This window comes from Gorilla gorilla, chromosome 8 (assembly GCF_029281585.2).
Source record: "Gorilla gorilla gorilla isolate KB3781 chromosome 8, NHGRI_mGorGor1-v2.1_pri, whole genome shotgun sequence".
NCBI lineage: Eukaryota > Metazoa > Chordata > Mammalia > Primates > Hominidae > Gorilla > Gorilla gorilla.
In genome coordinates this window covers 65,434,695-65,451,392 of record NC_073232.2, presented here as the reverse complement: position 1 = coordinate 65,451,392, position 16,698 = coordinate 65,434,695, and the positions used below count along the sequence as shown (strand labels likewise).

The 16,698-nt window shown below is 40.2% G+C and overlaps 1 protein-coding gene across 7 annotated transcripts in view; it reads right to left on the bottom strand.

Moving 5' to 3' along the window:
- SGMS1 (sphingomyelin synthase 1) overlaps positions 1-16,698 on the bottom strand; it is a 313,766-nt gene that overhangs the window by 31,530 nt on the left and 265,538 nt on the right. For 6 of the 7 annotated variants that reach the window (XM_019035024.4, XM_019035025.4, XM_004049419.5 and 3 more), the window contains one exon: positions 6,033-6,886. The exons of the other annotated variant lie outside the window; for it this stretch is intronic. In XM_019035024.4, coding sequence (XP_018890569.1) covers positions 6,033-6,655 — 623 coding nt within the window. In that variant the 5' untranslated portion in view covers positions 6,656-6,886. The remainder of the gene's footprint in view (positions 1-6,032; positions 6,887-16,698) is intronic. 7 annotated transcript variants of the gene reach the window in all.

Genomic DNA, 16,698 nt, shown 5'->3' with positions numbered 1-16,698 from the left:
AAGAACTTTAATCACAACCATCGAAGACATAAAAACAAGGGAAAAATTGTTGACAGTGTCTGTGGGTCATAAACTACCTTTGGGAACAGAAGAGGAGTTAAGTAGTTTGATTCAATCAACTTAATGTGAAAAGAAACACTGATGGGATTAAAATAGGGTAAAATGAAAGATAAATGTTAGTGGAGAATCTAGTCTATTGAATAAAACACAAACCAAAAACAGATTAGCATCTGACAAAAGCAACTGCCAATCAGTACAAAGATTATGCTTGGAAATTAGATTCCATTCACAGAAGAGAGGAAAATGCTATAGAAATAATCTCTTATGTTGGCTGATACCCACTTAACAAATAAGGCCCCCAAAAGGTTTAGCAAAGGTTAAAATACAAAAAACAAAACAAAACAAAAAGTCTTTCCCAAAGTGACCTCCAAACATGAAATACAGAATGCAAGTAAACTTCTAAAAATCCATCCTAGTTCTCTCAGCATATAATCCCAGAAAAGCCATACTGGAAAGTTGTATCTGTTCCTTCCTGCAGGATTAACAAAACCCCTAGAAACAGTTCTAAAACTTGATGTCATGGCAGGTCCCAAGCAGGATCTGTGGTCATCATTTTTCTTCTTTACTTCCTTCCCTTTTGGCATGGGATCAATTTTCAGAGAAAATTGTCACCCACTAAGGGACCATTTCCATTTCACTAGCCTCTCTACAAATCGATGCAACTGTTTATGCCAGAATGTTTTACCACTAAGCTCTCTCTACCCTTGACCCCAACCCATAACCCAACTGTCCAATGGTTTCTGTTCTTTCTTCAAATCTTTTCACCACCAACTGACTAATATACCCTGTGATATCTAATTTCTCCTTATACAACTGTCTTATGCTATTCCTTTTAGGCAAATGTCTGACCCAAAAGAAGCTATGGTAGAAAACACATATCAAGATATATACCTGACTTCATTTCGCTCAGAAATAAAATATATTCAAACAAAGTTGGAGATTTCCCCAAATTAGTAAATGCTATTTCCCCATCAAATTCCATATACAAATCAAGGATTCACAGAGACCCCCAAAAACCTCCTATGAGAAAGATACTGCAACAGAAGTCAGCCCTGTCATTATAAAAGATTAGAAACTGTAAGTGTCATGGCTTCTAGAAAGAGTTCAGCCCTTCTCATTACCCTTCCACAAAATTTATTCACTAAACAAATGTTAACTGAGTCTAAGTCATGATCATCTTCTACCTGGACTACTGCAATGGCATTTTTTTTTTTTTTTAGAGTTTCACTCTTGTTGCCCAGGTTGGAGTGCAATGCTGTGATCTCAGCTCACTGCAACCTCCGCCTCCTGGGTTCAAGCGATTCTCCTGCCTCAGCCTCCCGAGTAGCTGGGATTACAGGTATGTGCCATCACGCCCAGCTAATTTTGTATTTTTAGTAGAGATGGGGTTTCTCCAAGTTGTGAGGCTGGTCTCAAACTCTCAACCTCAGGTGATCCACTTGCCTCTGCCTCCCAAAGTGCTGGGATTACAGGCGTGAGCCACCACGCCCAGCCTGCAGTGGCATCTCAACCAGGCCCCCTGCTTCAACTCTTGCTTCCCTAGTCTCTGCAATGCAGCCACATTCTTTTAAACACCAGTTTCATTCTTTTAAAACACCAGGTTTTTCGTATCCTTCTCCCCTAATGGCTTACTGCCACACTTGAAATAAAATCCAAACTCCTTATCCATCCATGGCTCACAAGGCTAACACCTCACTGACCTCCTGCATCAGGGTTCTCTCCCAGCTAACTCAGCCACATGGACCCTTGACCGTTCCTCAGGTAAGTGCCAGAACTCTGCACTTTCTGTGTCTCCTGCATCAACTACTCTTCCCCAAACACATGCATGGTATTCACTCTCATTTGATTCAGATGTCTGTTCAACCATCTTCTAATCAGAGGAGTCTGGTTTTTGATCATTCAATCTAAAATACCAGCCTCTCCCCACTCTCTCCAACACTTGCTAGCCCTTTGCACTGCTTTATTTTTCTCCATCACACTAGCCAATATCATATATTCATTTACTGCCTCCCTTACACTGGCCAGAATATAAGCTTCACGAAAGCATCAGGATCCTTTGCTCAGTGGAGCATCCCCAGGGTCTATCGGTGCCTGAAATATGGTATACTGCTTAATAAATACTAGTTGAATGAATGAATGAATTTCAGGTAAGCACTTTGTATGTGCCAGGCACTGGGATAGAAAGGTGAATGATGAATAGGATCTAGTTCTTCCCCTTGAGGAATTTACAATTTAGCAATGAAGGAGACATATATACAACTAATAGAATGAAATGTGATATGGGCTTAATGTGTTTGAGGAAAACTGTGGAGCGGAGTAGCTAGAGATAAGGCAGGAGAGATTGGGACCAGATGCTGAGGGCCCTTGAGCTTCAGGCTAAGGAGCTGGTTCTCCATCTGAGCACTCACTATGGAGTTCTAAATAGAAATGGAAAGAAGAAATGGATCTAAAATTAGAATGGAAACAACTTAGTGACTATCTGGATAAAAGGAACTGAGGAGTTCTAGGTTTCTAGGAAATGCCACTGGCCAGATACGAGGAAGAAAAAGTTGGAAGAAAAATATAGTAAATCTGGTTTCACGCAAGTTGAGTTTGAGGAACCTATGACCACCACACTAAGTCATAATTTCTCTGGTGACTTGGAAACTCTAGAGTCCTACTCCTTGGCTTTCTTCTTCAGGTGTTCACCATGTCCCAGTAGAGCTGAGCCACACGTATCACACATAGGTGCCACTCTGTTAGCCATGATTTAGCCATGCATGAAAAATCCTTACATCTTCAGCCTTCATCAAATCTCTAAGTTTAATATGTTCTTTATCATGCTTTCTTAAAACAAGGGATACCTGTTTTGCAGTGAAGTCTGACACAAATGCAGAGATTTCCCAGGAATTTTTCCTAGTCAGTGGCTTGAAAGTCCAATTCTAAATGGGGAGACAACATTATTTACAATTGTAAAAACCAAAAAAGTTCTCAAGGACAGGCATTATTGTTGCTTTCCATTTTGAGAGGTCATGGAAATCCCATGTGGATTTACGTATATATAAACATATATACATACAGATATGCAGGGGAGACATTAAGAATGAAAGGAGGAAAAATTTAAGTACAAAAAAAAATCAAAACCTATGTTTAATAGTAAAGGACAATTTTATACAACATAAAGATAGAACCAAATGTCACAATGTCACAAATCCAAGATTAAGATTTTCCAGCACCTCAAACATTTGGTTAAAGGGTTTATTGCTGGGAGTTTTTGGCCAAATTCTAGTGATCTCATTTCTTAAGTAAGTGATCCTCTAGTTCCATCCCATGATTCTTCTCTAAAAAGTAGAAGAAACTGAAATAAGAAGGATAGACTGATTTTTTAAGGGATCCAGGACTTTTAAAATTAAAGTAAAAATATTCTGTTGGGAATTACTGGCCAAATAGGCTTAATTTGGAGAAGTCATATAAAACAGGCTCCTAAGTGGTACACCTCCTAGTGGAGATTGGGGACGGGGTCAACACTCAGAAGAGTCAAATACAAAAACAGGGAGAAGTTAACTCTCTGCTAAGAATATCCCATAACCAGAAGGATCAATTTCTCCAAAATGCCAGATAAACAAAACTGCTATAATGCAATAACCAAATAACTAGAAACAAAGGGTCCCTCTGATACTACAAAAGATTTTAACCTTCTCTATGAGAGCCAGGAAAAGGTAGTTTATCCATCTTCACTGCTTGATGTGTCATCTGTATCTTTCTTCCTACCTCCTACCTCCTACCTGTCTGGTGGGCCAGATACACTGAAGAGAGGTCACAGGGAGAGAGACAGGAAACCAGCGGTGGACCCCCGTAGAAGGACAGGGTGGACGATGCTTAGGAAGATCATGACAACTCTGCTTTCATTTCCCACATCCCTATCCCGCCAGAGGTGAAAATCAGAGAGGACTTAGTTGGATGCATTCTGGACACAAACGCTCTGAAGCTAATAAAATTCAATATAATTGGCCCATCCAATTATGTTAGAATCTAATAAAATGTAGTTGTATATATATATGACAACAGAAATCATCTAGACTGAGACGCCATTATTCCGTTTGTGAGAAAAACGAGGCTCCTGAGATGTAAGGATCCACCCAAACCACTCAGCAAGTTGGACACACCTGAGGCCAGATCCCAGGCTGCCTGCATTCCAGCACTGAGTTAATTTTGTCAAATCAACCGGTTTCTTGCTTTGAGCAATTTAAATATATAAATGACTACAGTATTGTCAATAAGTACCAGGAAAACGCAAAATCATAAAGCTTAAAGAGAAATAGATTTGAGGAAAATTTCCTGTTGGGAAAATTGTAATTATTAATATACTTTAAGAAAATTAGTTTTATGGTTAAGAGGATACTTTATAACAATAAAATTACTTAAAAGTCACAGTTCTGTGAAAGATTCTGATTCGTAACTGTTAAGACTTACTCAAAGTTATATTGTGGGGTAGTAAATTATTTGCCTGAATTTAAAAATTGTGATGAAAAACCGGAAAAGGAGCAAACTTACAAAAACAAAACAACAAATATCAGGGAAAACTCAGGAAGCATAATTTGAGTTGACCTTGCCTTTGTACAGTACTGGTATTTTGTTCCAGTGGGATTTTAGGAAAAAAGTTTAAAAGTCAAAAAGGCAAAAGCAGAACTAAAGTTTGGCAGCAAAAATAATGCATTTAATAAACTCCAAGTATCTTGTATTTCTAAAGCCTATTCCTATTTATTAGCCTCTTAAAACTAAAGGAACAGAAAAAAACGTCTTCCACCAAATTAAATGCAGCCCAGACCAACAATTCTATTTCAGATTCAGCTTAAACTCTAGGGCTGTCAAACCATCTGTAAATAAACACTGATCAGTTAAATGGCTTTCTTTATACCAGTTAAGACCGTCCATCCCTGGGAAAGTGTCAGGAACTGCTTTTATTTCAATTTGTAGATATATAATTTATCAGGTTAAAAAAAAGAGTCGTTATAAAACATACTAGGAAAAACCTTATCATTTCTGTCAAAGAACATTCAGCATGAACTCTCAGTGTGCATTTTGTTTTCTTGCTGTAAGATGAATTCCTTAATATTTAACCACATGGTGGATCATGAAACACACTCCACCGGAGAGAAACTCAGCTCTTTAACAAACCAATTTCCAACCCTCATTCATGGAAACCATAAGGCGTTCCTTTAACTAAGGAGAAAATCAAACATCAGTGAAGGAACAATGTAGGCAACCCTAGTAAACAGCCAGTCTGAGGGGGTCCATGTTGAGTTTAGAGCTTCAGATATGAAAGCCACCTTGGATACACCTGGAACTAAGTGGGAGTTGCCTACTTAAAACTCTGAGAAATTTGAATGGAACAGTCACATATTGCTTTAAGTAGTAGTAGTAGAAGGTGGGAATCCATTCAGGTCCATCCACTTCCCACCTACCCAAAGGCATACCCTTTGGTATTGTTTTCCCAACAACCCAAGCCACTCTGGAACAGGTGTTCTGAATTCTGTGTGAAACATCTTTAAATACATATTGCTAAGGCTCTAGATGTCTGACTCTGTGTGGGAAAAGCTATGCAGCCAATTTATAGTGCTTAGGCCAACTGTCGATTTATTTAATGGGTTAGTAACACCAACCAAGACTAGGTGGTTGATCTGTTGTTCAATAGCCTGTACTGTCTGAAGATGTCTGAGAGTTTTCTTTCTTATTAAGTGAAAACAGAGCATCATACCTAACCATCTTATTCATCATCCTGTATGAATCTTGCATAAAACAGGCAACAAACAACATTTTCTTTTAAAGCTTCCGGACAGTAAGTTAGTCCAACAGGGTATGTGTTTAAAAAAGAAAAAAAAATAGTATGTTTTGATCCCAACAAGTTGATAAATTTCATTTATAAATAATAAGTAGATGTTTGGAGTGCAAATCCCATAATCATTGAATCTTAGAGCTTTTACTTGACTTACTTGTATTTTAAGAGCAGCCACTGAATTAACCAGAGTCCTACAAGGATCATGCCATTAATTTCACAAATAGAAAAGGCCCACTGCACCCGGTTAAAATGGTCAAAAAATGTGTCCGGTAGTGGAGGCTGCACCTCCTTAGGAGGTACTCGTTCGTGGACGACCGAGATCATCACTGTGGTGAGAACGAAACAGGAAAGTGCGTAAAGAAAGGCCAGAAAAGTCTTGCCCCACTCCATGGGGTACTGAGAGCGCTCCAATTCTGGCATGGGGATCTTTATCATCTCTTTCCTATACCCATTTGGCATCCCGTTGGGTTTAATCTTGATGCTGAAGCTGCCGTCGGGGGTGGGGATGTCTATGCCAATGTTGAGGTGCCCATTGGCATGGCCGTTCTTGTGTGCTTCCAAATGGTGCTCCATTTTCAGGGTTTCTATCATGTCCAGGAGCCGCTGCCCGTTGTCAGAGGAGACTCGGCACAAGGGGGGTTTTTTGAAATCCTCTTGGGTTAGGTTGATCAAGTCCTGGCCTGTGAAATGCTCCAGAGGCTCACAGTATTCTGGCATAGCATTCTCCAGCAGCCAGTCTGCCACCTTCTTGGGTGACCAATAAACCACTTCCTTCATTGTACTGGCAGACAGCAGGCAGTCCCCAGCTCACTCTTGGCAGGTCAGCAGTCACTGTTCCGACAGGGCAGGACACTGTCCTGCCTCGGCTCGTTCATCCTGTGGGGCCTCATGAGCAGAGACTTGTTTGGCAAGATGGTCAGGGCAGTTTTTAAACACCTCATGTAGCTGTCCAGGGTTCCTGAGCGCCCAAGCATTAATTCACCTCATTTTTGAGCAGGATTCTTCCTTCTGTGAAAGCAAGAGAAAATATCAAGATGCTGTACTTCCAAATTACCCCTCTCAAAACGCAAAGCCTTATATACATAAGGAAAGTAGAAAACCAGTTATTGGTAAACTTAATAGTTTTCAAACATGTATTCGTTTCAGGGACTACTGATTTCCTGGTTATTAGTCTTTTGCGACACACATTGAATTGGATCTGAAAATGGATGTTGTCAAAGGAGACATATTTTATAGAATTTCCAACGGTCGGCCGGGCGTGGTGGCTCACGCCTGTAATCCCAGCGCTTTGGGAGAACGAGGCGGGCGGATCACGAGGTCAGGAGATAGAGAGCATCCTGGCTAACATGGTGAAACTCTGTCTCTACTAAAAATACAAAAAATTAGCCGGGCGTGGTGGCAGGCGCCTGTAGTCCCAGCTACTCCTGCCCAGGCTGAGGCAGGAGAATGGCGTGAACCCGGGAGGCGGAGCTTGCAGTGAGCCGAGATCAGCCACTGTACTCCAGCCTGGGCGACAGAGCGAGATTCCTTCTCAAAAAAAAAAAAAATAATAATAATTTCCAATGGCCTATTTTCTAAGAAGCAACTTGACAGTGCTTTGGACACTTTTCAACCTGGTCAAGAGACCAGGTATTCTCTTTGTCCTTACATGCTTCCTGAGATAATTTAAAAGAATAAAATATATTTGCTTACTCTACCTCGTGAAGAATGTTTAAAAATGTACATAACATACAGCAACTCATAGAATTGCTGAGCTTCAAAATCAACTGGTTTAATATTTTTATATTTTTTTTTCAAAAAAAAAAAATCAGTGAATCCCCTTTTCCATATGTGCTTAGGTCCCAAATAGATAAAAGATCTACAAATGCCGCTGCTTGGGTTGAAGCACATGTGAAGGGCCAAGGTCCTGACTGCTCTGTTGATCTTTCTTAATCTCAGCCCCTCTCGGGTTCTGTGAGATCCCACAGTTTAAAAATTAAGGATCTGATCCAATTCCTTCATTTATAAATGAAGAATGTGAGTTCTAGAAATGTCAAGAAACTTGCCCATGGCCAAGTGGCAGTCTGCATAGAAGAGTTACAAGTTAAGTTTCTGAGTTCTAGTTCAGTGGATTTACTTATTAAAATATTTTACTAACTATGTGAAAATAACCAAATGCATGTCTGTAGGGAAGATTTTAAAGTAGGATTCAAAATTTTATAAATTTATGCATAAATAGAAACATACGTGTATAATGTGTATATATAATACATATAACTGTAACTATGGCTAACTATGGTACACAGGTTGAGAATCCCTAATGCTAAAACTCAAAATCCAAAATGCTCCAAAATCCGAAACTTTTTGAGAATTGACATGATACTCAAAGAAATGCTCATTGGAGCATTTCAGATTTTTGGATCAGGGATGCTCAACTGAGTGCATTCTGGAAATATTCCAAAGTATCCCCAAGATTGAAATCTGAAACACTTCTGGTCCCAAGCATTTTGGATAAGGGATACTCAACTTACATAATATTGTATAAAACAACTGGAAAGAAATATATCACATATTAACTGCAGTTATACTTAATGATGGTTCTGTAGGTATTTTCTACTTTTCTCCACCTATTTTTCTTTAATAAGCATATATTACTTTTATCACAATCATACAAAATAAAAAACAAGAAAAGTTAAAAATAAAAGACCTTAACAAACTCCTTAACAAAGCATAATAATAGCTGATGAAATGTGGCCTTTGGCAGAAGACGGACCACAGTTTGACTCTCAGCATCTCCCATACGTAATCCATTATGTGAGCTTCAGCTTATTCACCTCTAAAATGAAGATAATGATAATCAAGTATTTCCTTCACAGGGTTGTTGTCGATATTTAACTAAGAAATCATATGTGAAAGTTCATGAAACATAACCTAGCTCTAAAAGCAGTGATTTTCAGATGGGTCTGTGGGTACCCATATCCTTTTGTTTTTCTTTCTCAAATTATCTATTATATCCAGTAGCCACTGTCCACTACATCTCACTATAAAAAAAACTCTATCTACCAGTGGGCTAATTTTTTTTCTCAAATGATGACTGTTGCAAAGATCTGGAGATTTAAGGGCTTGAAATGCTATTTCCCTGAGTACGTTTTTGTGAAATAATAATCTGATAAAATCTTCCAAGCTTTTAAAAAATATATAGCCAAATAAGCCTAGGAATACATACTATAATCTCTCCTGGGGATAGCAGTATGCATTAGGATGTTAAAACCTCCAGGAAATCCTCCAATAAAGAAACTATTTACCAGGATTTCTCAAGCCAACTTCATCAAGGCTGTCCTACTCCTTGCCCCTTTTCCTATAGGACTCATCTCTACTGAATCCCAAAATCTTTTGCTTGTCAGGTTGAGACAGGGTCTTACTCTATTGCCCAGGCTGGAGTGCTGTGGTGCAATCATGGCTCACTGCAATCTCTATCTCCTGGGCGCAAGTGATTCTCCCAACTCAGCCTCCCAGAAGCTGGGACCACAGGTGCATGCCACTGTATCTGGCTAATTTTTAAAATATTTGTAGAGATTGGGGTGGGGGGTCTCACTATGTTGCTCGGGCTGGCCCAAATCTTACTTTAGAAAGAATCCCATCTTACTGTGGCAGTCCCAATCTTACTCTGAGAGTCCACTCTCAGTTTTTCAGTCCATATAACAACCAATCAAGTGGCAATAATAGCTTTTAAAGATATTTCAGACTTTGCAAACAAACTGGGTGTTCCCTCTTCTGAGCATCCATAGTACCATGCACTTTCCCTGTCACACCTTCCTGTGATTAAGTGTCTGTCTAGACTCCCCGAAGAGCCTACGAGTGAATGTGAAGTAGCTACAATGTTAAGCACCCATAGATCTACATGCCCAGGGCTCAGAAGATAATCAATGTCTGCTCAATATCTTCAAAAATATTCCTTAGACCTAGTAATGTGTAGATGGCTTAATGGAAAACAAACCTGCTGAAAATACCATTGACAATGAAAATGGCTGTAAAACAATTTGGACGCGCAAGGAGAATAAGATGGGCATTCTCTAGAGAAATGTAAAACCAAAGTACATCTCTGACTGCTTAAAAACCACCGTAAAGAATTTCAATTGCCACCAGTACTGCCCAGAGAGTGTCAAGAAGACACACGCGCCAAATGAGAGTTCTGGCAGAAGGTCAGGAAGAAAAGGGGAACTCCTTGGCCTCAGACCCAAGGCCTCCCTTCAAACACTCTTCAGCAGATTTAGGAAAACAGCCAAAGGAACCCTCAACATCTTGAAATGGGTATGAGAACTCTAAAGAAATATCTCAGTGGAGTGTTGAGGCCCAAGGGAGATGAACACAGGCTTTTCACCTAGGTTCATTTCCCCCTTGCCCAGCACAGGAAGCCGGCCAAGATAGGAAACTCCCTGAGAACCACAGGGACCAGACAGAGGCCAAAGTGTTATTTCAGTCCTCTCTGATGAGAGGAAGAGTCACATAATCTCCTCTCAAAAGATAATCAACATTTTAAGAAATATTTATTGATTTGTTATTTTACTTTAAGTTCTGGGATACATGTGCTGACACGCAGGTTTGTTACTTAGGTATACATGTGCCATGGTGGTTTGCTGCACCTATCAATCCATCATCTAGGTTTTAAGCCCCTCATTCATTAGGTATTTGTCCTAATGCTTTCCCTCCCCTTTTCCCCTACCCTATGACAGGCCCCAGTGTGTAATGTTCTCCTCCCTGTGTCCAGCTCCCATTTATGAGTGAGAACATGTGGTTTTTGGTTTTCTGTTCATGTGTTACCTTGCTGAGGATGATGGGTTCCAGCTTCACCCATGACCCTGCTATTTATGACAAACCCATAGCCAATATCATACTGAAAGGACAAATGCTGGAAGCATTCCCTTTGAAAACTGGCACAAGACAAGGATGCCCTCTCTCACCACTCCTATTCAACATGGTATTGGAAGTTCTGGCCAGGGCAATAAGGCAAGAGAAAGAAATAAAGCGCATTCAAATAGGAAGAGAGTAAGTCAAATTGTCTCTGTTTGTAGATGACATGATTGTATATTTAGAAAACCCTATCATCTCAGCCCAAAAAGTCCTTAGGCTGATAAGCAACTTCAGCAAAGTCTCAGGATACAAAATCAATGTGCAAAAATTACTAGCATTCCTATACACCGATAATAGACAAGCAGAAAGCCAAATCATGAGTGAACTCCCATTCACAATTGCTACAAAGAAAATAAAATACCTAGGAATCCAACTGACAAGGGATGTGAAGGACCTCTTCAAGGAGAACTACAAACCACTACTCAAGGAAATAAGAGATGACACAAACAAATGGGAAAACATCCCATGCTTATGGATAGGAAGAATCAATATCATGAAAATGGCCATACTGCCCAAAGTAATTTATAGCTTCAATGCTATTCCCATCAAGCTACCACTGACTTTCTTCACAGAACTAGAGAAACCTACTTCAAATTTCATATGGAACCAAAGAAGAGCCTGTAAAGCCAAGACAATCCTAAGCAAAAAGAACAAAGTTGGAAGCATCATGCTACCTGACTTCAAATTATACTACAAGGCTATAGTAACCAAAACAGCATGGTACTGGTACCAAAACAGAGATATAGACCAATGGAACAGAACACAGCCCTCAGAAATAATGCCGCATATCTACAACTATCTGATCTTTGACAAACCTGACAAAAACAAGAAATGGGGAATGGATTCCCTATTTAATAAATGGTGCTGGGAAAACTGACTAGCCATATGGAGAAAGCTGAAACTGGATCCCTTCCTTACACCTTATACAAAAATTAATTCAAGATGAATTAAAGAGTTAAATTTTAGACCTAAAACCATAAAAACCCTAGAAGAAAACCTAGGCAATACCATTCAGGACACAGGCATGGGCAAGGACTTCATGTCTAAAACACAAAAAGCAATGGCAACAAAAGCCAAAATTGACAAATAGGATCTAATTAAACTAAAGAGCTTCTGCACAGCAAAAAAACTACCGTCAGAATGAACAGGCAACCTACAGAATGGGAGAAAATTTTTGCAATCTACTCATCTGACAAAGGGCTAATATCCAGAATCTACAATAAACTCAAACACATTTACAAGAAAAAAACAAACAACCCCCTCAAAAAGTGAGCGAAGGATATGAACAGACACTTCTCAAAAGAAGACATTTATGCAGCCAAAAGACACATGAAAAAGTGCTCATCATCACTGGCCATCAGAGAAATGCAAATCAAAACCACAATGAGATACCATCTCACACCAGTTAGAATGGCGATCATTAAAAAGTCAGGAAACAACAGGTGCTGGAGAGGATGTGGAGAAACAGGAACACTTTTACACTGTTGGTGGGACTGTAAACTAGTTCAACCATTGTGGAAGTCAGTGTGATGATTCCTCAGGGATCTAGAACTAGAAATATTATTTGACCCAGCCATCCCCATTACTGGGTATATACCCAAAGGATTATAAATCATGCTGCTATAAAGACACATGCACATGTATGTTTACTGTGGCACTATTCACAATAGCAAAGACTTGGAACCAACCCAAATGTCCAACAATGATAGACTGGATTAAGAAAATGTGGCACATATACACCATGGAATACTATGCAGCCATAAAAAATGACCCTCTTCCCTCTTCCCTCTCCCTCTTTGCACTGTCTCCCTCTGATGCCAAGCCGAGGCTGGACTGTACTGCCGCCATCTCGGCTCACTGCAACCTCCCTGCCTGATTCTCCTGTCTCAGCCTGCCCAGTGCCTGGGATTGCAGGCGTGCGCCACCACGCCTGACTGGTTTTCGTGTTTTTGGTGGAGACGGGGTTTCGCCGTGTTGGCCGGGCTGGTCTCCAGCTCCTGACCGCGAGTGATCTGCCAGCCTCGGCCTCCCGAGGTGCCGGGATTGCAGACGGAGTCTCGCTCACTCAGTGTTCAATGTTGCCCAGGCTGGAGTGCAGTGGCGTGATCTCGGCTTGCTACAACCGCCACCTCCCAGCCGCCTGCCTTGGCCTCCCAAAGTGCCGAGATTGCAGCCTCTGCCCGGCCGCCCAGTCTGGGAAGTGAGGAGCGCCTCTTCCCGGCCGTCATCCCGTCTAAGATGTGAGGCGCGTCTCTGCCTGGCTGCCCATCGTCTGGGATGTGGGGAGCGCCTCTGCCCTGCCGCCCTATCTGAGATGTGAAGAGCGCCTCTGCCCGGCCACGACCCCGTCTGGGAACTGAGGAGTGTCTCTGCCCCGCCATCACCCCATCTGGGAGGTGAGGAGCATCTCTGACCGGCCGCCCCGTCTGAGAAGTGAGGAGCCCCTCCGCCCAGCAGCTGCCCCGTCTGGGAAGTGAGGAGCCCCTCCGCCCGGCAGCCGCCCCGTCTGGGAGGTGTACCCAACAGCTCATTGAGAACGGGCCATGATGACGATGCGGTTTTGTCAAATAGAAAAGGGGGAAATGTGGGGAAAAGAAAGAGATCAGATTGTTACTCTGTCTGTGTAGACAGAAGTAGACATAGGAGACTCCATTTTGTTCTGTACTAAGAAAAATTCTTCTGCCTTGGGATGCTGTTAATCTATAACCTTACCCCCAACCCTGTGTCTCTGAAACATGTTCTGTGTCCACTAAGGGTTAAATGGATTAAGGGCGGTGCAAGATGTGCTTTGTTAAACAGATGCTTGAAGGCAGCATGCTCCTTAAGAGTCATCACCACTCCCTAATCTCAAGTACCCAGGGACACAAACACTGTGGAAGGCGGCAGGGCCCTCTGCCTAGGAAAACCAGAGACCTTTGTTCACATGTTTATCTGCTGACCTTCCCTCCACTATTGTCCTATGACCCTGCCAAATCCTCCTCTCCGAGAAACACCCAAGAATGATCAATAAATACTAAAAAAATTAAAAAAAAATTTATTGTATGTTAATTATATCTCAACAAAGCTGTTTTAAAATTTATAAAAAATCAAAACCATACACCCACATATATAATGAATATAGATTTTAAAACAATAAATCTAATGCCTGGAACTCTTAAAAAAATAAATAAATAAAAAATAAAAAAATAAAAAATGATGAGTTCATGTCCTTTGTAGGGACATGGATGAAGCTGGAACCATCATTTTCAGCAAACTGTCACAAGGACAAAAAACCAAACACCACATGTTCTCACTCATGGGTGGGAATTGAACAATGAGAACACATGGACACAGGAAGGGGAACATCACACACTGGGGCCTGTTGTGGGGTGGGGGGAGTGGGGAGGGATAGCATTAGGAGATATACCTAATGCTAAATGACGAGTTAATGGGTGCAGCACACCAACATGGCACATGTATACATATGTAACAAACCTGCACATTGTATACATGTACCCTAAAACTTAAAGTATAATTAAAAAAAAAAAAAAAAAGCAGAGAAAAACAGCACGTGTTCATTATAGATTCTAAGCTTACCGGGATTTTATATTTAGCCTCGATTTAGTAAAAAAGAAATGTGCTAAATTCAATTTGGCTCCAATTTTAGACTTTAATATTATAAAAACCATCAGACAATATGCCATGACATGGTAAAAACGATGTACAGTTAATTATCAAAGCCAAGCAGGTCTTTAAACAGAAAAGTAAAAGCAATTATTCTGGTAAGGAAAAAAAAATTACTAACCAAAATTAGTAAATAAATCATTTATAAATTTTTTTTATCCTTATTCACAAATAATCTATTATACTACCTTGTCATCTGGCACTCGCTAGAAACAAGACAGGGTTAACAATTTACCATGCAAATTTCACACTGAACGTAAGTTTTCAAGAATCAGAACACCACAAAATACCGCAATGCAACGAGACCTGGGGCAATTGCTCAGAAAATCTGAATTCTAACACTTGTTCTAGCACTAACCTGTACTCCAACCCCAGTGCCTCAGTTTCCTAATATGGAATAATTTATTCCATCCACTTATTCTATTAGTTAAGGGAATTTGCATGTACCTGACAGTGCTTTGGAAAACATAATACATAAAATGTAAGAAATTATTATACTGAATATAATTTATTCTTTCCTTGACGATTCGATGGACTTTTAAAATGAATGCCATGAAATTAATAACTTAATTTTTATGATTTTTTAAGGCATGAAGGACTCAAGATTGAACAAACAGGCTGGCGTATCAGTGAAGAAAGTACTGAGAAACTACAGGATTCTAGATGTTTCTAAATGCTGATAATGACAAAAGAATGATGAAAGTCCTACATGCGTAGTCTCTTAGACTTATAGTGAACCAAACTTTTGGCTTCACGTATCAAACCTCTAAAAACAAAAGCACCTGGGCATGGTGGTTCATGCCTGTAATCGCAAAACTTTGGGAGGCCAAGGTGGGAGAATCTCTTGAGGCCAGGAGTTCATGACCAGTCTAGGCAACACAGTGAAACAACATCTCTATTTTTTTTAAATGTAACAAAAAATAAATACATTTAATAATAAAAACAAAAGCAAAAGTAACATGGAGTATATACATGACTTTACTCTGATAGCTTACAGTTGACTTAAAGGAAGATCAGAATCTTGCGGACATGTAGCATTTAGCTCAAACTTTATAACACAAAACTACCTGTGGGGTACCTTGTTAAAGGGCAATACAAATCAAGAATTGATATTATTTTATTATGAAACAGACGAAGTGCCTCTTTGTAAAAGCTTCAAGTTCAGATAAAAGTTTTTACATCTTGTGGAACTTTCCATAAAATAATAACCAGAACAGGTACAGTGGCTCACACATTTTGGGAGGCTGAGGCAGGCGGATAACTTAAGGCCAGGAGTTTGAGACCAGCCTGTGCAAAACCTGTGTCTACTAAAAATACAAAACTTAACTGGGCGTGGTAGCTCATGCCTGCAATTCCAGATACTCAGGAAGCTGAGGCATGAGAATTGCTTGAACCTGGGAGGCAGAGGCTGCAGTAAGCCGAGATCCTGTCACTGCACTCCAGCCTCCAGCCTGAGCAACAGAGCAAGACTTTGTCTCAAAAAAAGTAAATAATAACCTAACAGATCTTTTAAGGCAATGTAGCCCACTGAAATACTCATGAGATAGGTGTTCAATTATTCTCTAATTCAATTTGGATAGCTTTACTCCAAACAAATCTAATAAGGTATAGATTTGTTATTTAGCATTTGAAGAGTTAAATAGAAGAGTTCATAAAATGGTATAGATTTGAAGAACAAAAATGGTTAAAGTAACAGCCACATAGTTTCAGCTGAAGGACCTACACATTTATTTCAGTCTACTGTTGAGAAAATTTTAGAAGATTACTTTTGATGCCTTAACCTTTAAATTGTCCCTTATTTTAAATTGCTATTACATGCTGTGCTCACAATTCCACAGTCCAACTCTGGTTAGCAAATAAAATCATCCCCTATGAAATGGCCCCTTGAACTAAGTAAGTGTGTGCTGACCTACTTTGCTAAGATACAAGAAGAAGGGCTTGCTGGAGTGTACGTATTTTGCCTTTTTGTCCACTTTGGCTGGTAGACTTTAGGCTGTTAGAAGAGCCTTACTTAATGACATCTTTTGGTCTCCTCCACACTGTGTTTATTCAATAATGTTTAATACTTAGATTTCACAACATCTGAAATATATTTCTCTCGGTAGCTGCCCTATAACTTATGCAATTGATAGTTTCCCCCCTTTTCCCCACCTCTCCCAAAATGACCCATTCCATCGTAGTAGCCTCAGTGTTGTAGAAGGAAAGAGAGAATTTGGGGAGACAAAACAGATATGACACAATGACAATAAATCAGCCATGTCCACTGT